The sequence below is a fragment of the Euleptes europaea genome, chromosome 2 (assembly GCF_029931775.1).
Source record: "Euleptes europaea isolate rEulEur1 chromosome 2, rEulEur1.hap1, whole genome shotgun sequence".
Taxonomy (NCBI): domain Eukaryota; kingdom Metazoa; phylum Chordata; class Lepidosauria; order Squamata; family Sphaerodactylidae; genus Euleptes; species Euleptes europaea.
Window position 1 is genome coordinate 62,335,533 of NC_079313.1, and position 8,575 is coordinate 62,344,107.

General features: G+C 44.6%; 1 protein-coding gene across 1 annotated transcript in view; it reads left to right on the forward strand.

Moving 5' to 3' along the window:
* The window catches only part of WLS (Wnt ligand secretion mediator), a 45,123-nt gene extending 43,555 nt beyond the window's left edge, over positions 1 to 1,568 (forward strand). Inside the window, exon 12 of the mRNA XM_056845098.1 lies at positions 1,399 to 1,568. Coding sequence (XP_056701076.1) covers positions 1,399 to 1,508 — 110 coding nt within the window. The 3' untranslated portion in view covers positions 1,509 to 1,568. The remainder of the gene's footprint in view (positions 1 to 1,398) is intronic.
* Positions 1,569 to 8,575: the final 7,007 nt, after the last annotated feature.

Genomic DNA, 8,575 nt, shown 5'->3' on the forward strand with positions numbered 1-8,575 from the left:
TTGGCTAATACTTGAGGTATACTATGGTAAAGACAGCAATGGGATGTTCACACTGACTTGCTCTAAGAAAACCATGGCCCTTTTTTTCTCTGTGGAACCTACAAAGCAAGGTTTTTAGTCTGATAATATTTCATTATATTTTGATATTGTACACCTCCTTCCTTTTTCCAAAGGCAATCTTTGGTTTTTTACTTGCCCAAATAAACTGTTACTTCTTTTTGCCATTTTCACAAAGATGAAGGATCAAGGGTAAAATAATTCTTAAAGCTATTTTTCTGAACCAAGATGTTTGTATTCACTGCTGAAAGACTTAGAAGGTCATAGGGGATGGAGTACTGGGTTAATAGTTTGTTTATTAAACCTGATCGTGCTGGGTCCCTTGAGAGCATAATATCAAAGGACACTTACCAAGATGTTTGTAACAAAACCCTCTTAGTCAGGTCCTTTCTCTTACATAGTTATTTTCATATAAATCTGCAGGTTTAGAAAATAGCCTAATTCTTAAACAATGAGGAGGAAAGGTAGACCAAGAGTTTCCACACAATGCCCGATTATGCACCTGCGACGCTGGAGTCCCCGACTCGGTGGATCATATTCTATTGGACCGCTCATTCCACAGCGGATCTCGCCAGTTAATGTTTAGCCACCTGCCAGATTCTCGAAGTACAAGACCAAGAAGTGATCTAACTCACTTCCTCCTAGCAGACCAGGACAGGAATCTCACTGCTTCAGTAGCCTCCTTTTTAGCTCCAGCCCTCATTGAGAGAATCTCCAAAGATAATTCGATTCAAGAGAGCTCAAACACACCACAAACTTTTAACTCCAATTGATAAACCATCTTTTTTAATGAATAATAATAATGATTTTATCCTATTCTTTTATGCTGGCTGTACGGTGTGTTTTACTATTTTAAGATGCCATTAAAGGTATTGTATTGTATTGACCAAGAGTTTTGTTCTGCATATTCAAATTTAAACAATGAGGAGGAACTGTAGGCCAAGAGTTTTCATCCTTAATCTACATATTCAGATTTAATGTCAACAGTTCTGTTTTCCTTTTGTTGACACAATAACCTGATAATTTTGCTTGTAGGTCAAAGCAGCACATTACTGCTAAAACTGAGGGTGAACATGTTATTAGCATAAAAATTAATTTGAACTCTTTGATTACAAGGGGTAAAAGTAAATAAAGTATCAATCTCCATCTTTATGCTAAAGGTTCAGTACTGATGGCAAAAAGCAATGCAGGTAAAGGACACATATGTCCTGCCTCTCTTTCCTTTTGTCTGTGTGTGGGGGGTGTTGGTGTTAAAATCTCTTTGAGACCTTGCAGGAACAGGTTGTAACTGTTGCTCCTCCAAGGCTATGTCTTCATCTGAAACATGGCTTTATTTTCCAGATGACCTGGGAGTAAGCAGCGGAGAAGAACTTCAGCTCACGACCACCATCACCCATGTTGATGGACCAACAGAGGTTTACAAACTGGCTCGCAAGGACGCCCAGGAGTAACCAAGAAAGCATAGCTTATCAAGCACAGAAAGCAACACATGCAACAATAGCAGTATTTTCCCGTGAGGGTGCATGCCGGAAATCATCCTTAAAATGTTTGTGTATTTTCACAGAATGGTGGCAAAAAACGTGGGAAATGCTCCTTGATAATCATGTCCTTTGGGAGGAGGAACGTGCGTCAGATTTGACCCCCTCCCCCCTTCGTTACACTCCTAGTTTTGCTTGAGGTGTTAACCCAGGGCGAAAAGGGGCGGGGGGGGGCCTTCATGAAAGGACAGGTGCCTGTTTCCCTGGTCTGACCTTTAGGTCACTCTCAGATTAATACGTCTGCTGCTCTCCTTGCTATAGAAAATCTTGGGAAACAAATCAATATTCTATGTGTTTCCTAATTCAAGGTTTTGTTCTGTATTTCCAATGCCTACATTTAGAACCATTTTTGTTCTTTATTTATATTGCATATGTAGCCAGTGTGGTTAAATATTTATGTATTTTGATAAACTCATCTATGACTTTATAGTCTAGTGTAATACTCACTCTCTTTGTAAAGTTTTGGTACAAAAAGCATTTTTGCTTTAAAGTTGAACCTCATTTGCTTGTGCATATGTGTGCCTTGAGCACTAATAATTCTTCCTGGTGTAGATAATCTTTTTTTATTTGCTCTCACTAAATATGCTTGTATGATGCATAATCCATGGAGCAGTGGGTGGGGAGGTGGGGTTCAGGGTCTTACTTTTAATGCTGCAAGTAGTCTTGGGAATATTGTAGATTTTTTTGTACTATGAATAAAATATACAATATTGTGGCTTTTCCTCCTTTTTAGAAATATATGTAGCTGTAGTTCAAGCTGTTAATTTTAACTGGCAGAAAGTGATTGTCCCAGCGGACACTGACCCATGCTGGTAGTCCAAGGCATTGCACTGGGCCATACCCACAATTGTAAACCTCCTTTAGGCAAAAGAATGACACACATTCAGAAATAGACTCTTATCAAACACTCAAGTTTTAATAAGGATTCTGACCACCTTTTAAATAAGTGGCGAGTTAAGCCCCACTTTTCAAGTCTGTTAAGGTGCAGGATTCTTTTCATCCACTTCTCTTTGCAATATGCAGCTTGAAAGATAACAGCCTTTATACAAGGTAATAAGAGCCCAGAAAATCTTTTGAAGCTTCCCAGCAATCACAGTCTTCTACTCTGGGGTCTGTCATTACCCTCTTAGAGCAGTTTATCTGGGCCCAGGGGCTGTCATTCCACTCGAGGCTGTCCCAGAGCAGTTTATATGGTCCCAGTAACTGTCACTCCATTCCCAGGGGCTGTCATTACAGCCCTAGAGCAGTTTATCTGGACTCAAGGACTGTCATTTGAGTCCCAGAACATCCTACTCCCAGGGTTGTCATTCCACTCTGGGGACCGTAATGCCAGTCCCAGAGCACTAATTCCTGTCCCAGGGATTGTTGCTCTACTCTGGAGGCTGTCATTCCCAGCCCAGGGCAGGTTTCTTGAAACCCATTCTGCATTTTCATTGCAACTGTTATATGCCGTTATATATTTCAATGAAGTCCATGCTAGTCAATTGGCATTCATTTCTCCTGTTATTCCCAATGGGCCTCTTCCATTGTTTCAAGTGAGTATTTCTGTCATTCTCGGCTCAGAGGGACAAAGGGCATCTTCAAGATGGGTGTTTCCTTTTCCTCTTAGCTCGGGAGGCAGGATTTAATATTTAAATTTTTCCTTGACTTCTGAGGGTAAACGCCCCCTAGAGCCAGTTCTATTTCCTGCCTTATCGGGAGAGCAGCCATTTGCAGCTCTCAGCTTCAAGGAAAAAGAAACCTCTATCCTTGCCTTTCTTAACTATTACTATTCTATATCTAAAATTCTTATCTATATTGCTATTTCTTTCTCTATTTCTCCTCTTCTTCTTCCCTTGTGGAAAGGGCAAATTAATTCAGGGAGATTTTTCCCGCCAAAACAAGATGGCGGATCGGCAAGAAGACGACTATATAGTGTCAGCCGATTTGGATCCTAGCCTTCTAAAGGCCACGCCGGATCCTAACGAACCCCCCACCAGTCAATCTATTGGCTCGAGGGTCAAAAATAAAAAGAAAACCAGCACAAGCGGCGGAGGCAGCGGCAAGCGCAAAAGGGTCGTCTTGGCCGGTGGTAAGCGCGCTAAACACCTCGTAGACGCCGCCCGACTTGCAGGCGCATCAAAAGGAACCGGACAGGCTCCCGCTACGGCTAGCGCCTCGGGGAATACAGCGGCTCCTGTCGCTACTTCCCCTCAACCAATGCAAAATGAAAGTCAGCAGGCTGGCGGCTCGCCTTTGCCTCTTAACGCTCCGTCCTTTGGCGGCTCACCTTTAGTTCATGGACGTGAAGCGTCGACGGAGACATCAGCTACCGGTAGGATTCCTCCCCCCCTTTTGCAAGATGGCGGATTAGCCTTCCTTAGAGCAGAGCTCTCGGCTCTTATTAAGGATGCCTTTACAGAGGGCTTGCGGGCAGTTCAACCCCCTCCTCCGGCATTATATCCCCCCCCTCCCCAGTCACACAAACCCAGGCCTTGCAGGACTATGCATCCTTGGGTGCACGCCCAAAGCAAACTAATGCTGGCAGTACTTACGCTGGGGATGGTAGATGGCCCACAAAGGCAGCCCTTAAAGACACCACAGGGCAACAAGTTATGCAAGGGGAGGAGGGAGACGACTCCATTTCTTCAAGTGACGAGAAAGCTGAAAGAGAGGAGGGCGAGTTCAGTTCAGACGGGGAGGACATAATTGAACAGCCAAAGCAGTCTACAGTTTTTAATGCTGAGGAATTTCCTCTACTACTCTCTAAGACTCTGGCAGCACTTGACCTTTCTGATGACACTGATACTTCAAACACTCAAAGAAAAAAGGGCATGAAAGAATTCTTTCATATGCATGACATTCCAGACAAAGTGATTCCTGTACCGGAATATTTTACTTCTCTCATTAAGTCAGAATGGGACAAGCCTATGGCTTCAAAGCAGTTCCCAATAACATCAAAGAAATTTTACAATTTAGATCAGGCCACTTCTGATATGCTCAAGGTCCCCCCGGTGGAGGCTCCAGTAACTACACTACACACTTCAGATACAGTCACAGAGGAAGGCCAGGCACTGATCAGAGATCCTGCCGACCGTAAGGCAGAGCTGGCCTGTAAAAAATCGCACGAGGCCTCCGCCTTGGCTATCAAAGCCTCAATTACATCCGCTCTGGTCTCCAGAGCAGCAATTATCTGGGCCAGAAAGTTAACCCAAATTATTCCACAGGAAGAAAGACAGGCCTGTGAAGGTGTATCTAGAATCCTAAGGGCCGTGTCCTTCCTGGCCGACTCTACCTTAGACACCATGGCTTATGCGGCTAGAGCCCTGGCCACGTCAGCAGCAGCCAGAAGAGCCCTATGGCTGCGACCCTGGCAAGTAGAGCACAGGTCAAAATCAGTCCTGATGGGTTACCCTTATCAGGGAAAGCGCTTATTTGGAGAAAAATTAGATACCATCTTAGTGGAGACTAAGGATAAAAAGCAGGCATTACCCAAGTCTCTTAACAAAGACTTTAAGAGCTCCTCCAACACCACCTCCTTTCGTTCTTACCATACCCTACAAAAATTTAGACCTGACCAACGTAGAAACCAATGGGGCCAAAATAACCAATGGCGCCAGAATCGTCATTCCTTTCGGAGAGGAGGTAGATTCAATAGAAATTCAAAGTTCCCCTCATTCCAAAGTGACAAAGGGAACAAAACTGGACAACAATCCAAACAGTGACGCCGACCTACAGCCTGTGGGGGGCAGGCTCAGTCTCTTTCTACCACAATGGTCAACCCCCCATGTAGACCTGTGGGTACAGAACATAATAGCTCAGGGGTATCAAATAGAGTTTTCTCACATACCCACAGACAGACTATTGACTTCCCCAACTCCCAAGAACAGGGACAAACTGCAAAGAACCTCAGAGGCGATTCAACACCTAATAGACATCAAAGCGATCGAGGTAGTCCCTCCATTGGAGCGCTCATTGGGAATCTATTCAGTATTCTTCACCGTTCCCAAAAGAGATGGGGGATGGCGAGCTATACTAGATCTGAAGTTTCTGAACAGATCTATCCCACTGAAGCGCTTCAGAATGGAGACACTAAAGTCAGTGTCAGAAGCATTGAGACCAATGGACTTTCTAACATCCATAGACCTCACAGAAGCCTACATGCATATTCTCATATGCCCACAACATCGACGCTTCCTGAGGTTCCTCTATCAAGGGACACACTATCAGTTCAGGGCCCTCCCCTTCGGGTTAACATCTGCCCCAAGGGTATTCACCAAAGTACTGGTCACTTTGGTGGCAGACTTACGCAAGGAGGGTGTACGCATACATCCATACTTAGACGACATTCTAGTATGTGCAGACACTATACAGCAAAGTCTTCAACTCACAAGACAAGTACTAGAAAAATTGACAAGTCACGGCTTCTTAGTAAATTACAAAAAGAGCAAGTTAAGCCCTTCACAACGCCTACAACACCTAGGAGTAGTCATAGACACACAACACAACAAACTATTCCTGACCGAGGAGAAGATCATTCTTATTTCTTCACTAGCCAAAAAGGCATACAAATCCCACCAATCCAAACTCATGTTCCTTGCCAAATTACAGGGACACATGGTAGCTTGTATCCCCACCATACAATGGGCTCGTCTTCATTCGAGACCCCTGCAGTGGCTACTCAGGCCCTATCAGAGGGACATTCAAAACAAGCGAGACCTAAACATTCTCCTCCCAAAGGAAGTCAAACACAGCCTCCTGTGGTGGTCACAAAAGGACAATCTCTCCAAAGGTCTCAGATTCATATTACCAATACCAGAACAAATTTTCACAGACGCATGCACAACAGGGTGGGGAGCAACCTTTCACGAACACATAGCGCAAGGCAATTGGACTCAACAGGAGCAAAGGTTACACATAAACGCACTAGAAATAAGGGCGATATTCAGAGCTCTCCACAGTTTTTCAGCCCTGATCCAAGGGAAAGACATCCTAATAAGGACAGACAATGTGGCCGCAAAGGCACATTTAAACAAACAAGGAGGATCACGATCATCAATTCTACACAAAGAAGCTCTGAAAATTCTAAACTGGGCCGAGTCCAATCTAGCCTCCCTTCAAGCGGAACACATTCAGGGAATCACGAATGTACAAGCAGACTGGCTCAGCAGGGAGACCATCAACGAAGCGGAGTGGTCTCTTCACCCAGACATATTTCAGAACATCACTCAACGATTCGGAACACCACAAGTAGACCTATTTGCCTCCAACCTGAACCACCAACTGCCTCGGTACTACTCCAGGTATGCTCAGCGAGGGGCGGAGCAGACGGATGCCCTAACGGCTCCATGGCCCAAGGGGATGCTATATGCCTTCCCCCCTCTTCCCCTCATACCGAGAGTGTTGAGGAGAATAAAAACACTGAACGCACATGTCATATTCGTAGCCCCATATTGGCCCAGAAGACCCTGGTTCCCCACATTAGTACAAATGTCACACAACAACATTTGGAGGATCCCCGACAGACAGGACCTCCTGATACAGGGTCCAGTATGCCATCCCAATCCAGGATGGTACAAAATGACCGTATGGGTATTGAACGGAGAAGACTCTGCAATTTAGGGTATAGTGAGGACATAATCAATACTATTCAGGCTGCACGCAAACCTTCCACCCAGAGAATCTACAATTCAACTTGGAAGGCTTTCACTAGGTGGTGCAGACGAAAAGGCTTCAATCCACTCAAACCTACTACACTTGGTATATTATCCTTTTTACAGGAAGGTCAAAGGATGGGTTTAGCCACATCTACATTACAGCGACAACTAGCTTCTGTAGCCACCATCGTTCCAAGAGTGGCAGGCTACAAGTTGTCCAAACACCCTCACATCAAATTATTTTTTAGAGGACTAAACATTATCAACCCACCGATAAGACACAGGTTCCCTACCTGGAGCCTACACACAGTCCTAACCGCACTCACCAAACCTCCATTTGAGCCACTTACCAAAGTTGGGTTTAAATGGCTTAGGATGAAGGTCCTCTTTTTGACGGCCATAACATCGGCACGCAGAGTATCCGAAATAGGCGCATTATCGATTCGCCCCGGTCTCATCACCTTTCATAAGGACAAGGTAGTGCTCAGACATGATAATTCCTTTTTACCTAAGTGTAATACAAGATTCCACAGGGAACAGGATATAGTTCTCCCCTCCTTTTGTCCCAATCCTAAGACGCCAAAGGAAAAGACTTGGCACTCCCTAGACGTAAGGAGGGCCATTCACATTTACATATCCAGAACAGAGAGTATCAGGACATCTGAAGCCCTATTCATTAACATCTCACAACCAAGACGAGGTAAACCCATGTCAAGGGCGTCGATCAGTCGCACAATTTCCTTGTGCATTAAAACAGCTTACACGGAAAGCAAATTGCCTGTGCCAGGTGGCATAACTGCACACTCAGTCAGGAGTGCGGCCACTTCTACCGCTTTCGATAGACAGGCTCCCATAGATGAAATTTGTAAGGCAGCCACATGGTCGTCAGTGTCGACCTTTGTGCGACACTACAAATTAAACCTGTACTCTTCAGCAGATGCAGCATTCGGTAGAAGAGTGCTGCAAAGCATATTAAAGGACGTCTAACCCACCCTGGGCGGGGACTGCTCTTGTATGTCCCATCTTGAAGATGCCCTTTGTTCCTCTGAGCCGAGAAAGAGCCTTGGCTACTTACCGTGAAGGCTTCTTCTGCTCAGAGGGACGAAGGGCATCTTGCCCTCCCAGACGTCCAATCTATCCTTAGTGTTTAATTGTTCCATAATTTTCTGTTATTAGATTCGTATAGATCTAGTAGTCTCATTAAGGATTACTCTTCTGCAAGCTTTCATGTTCTTTCCTGATAACTGTTCACAGTTTATTGTTAACTATGTATTACAAGTTTTTTCTCATATAACTCTATAAGGCTTGGAAAGTTTTTTAACTGGCTCTAGGGGGCGTTTACCC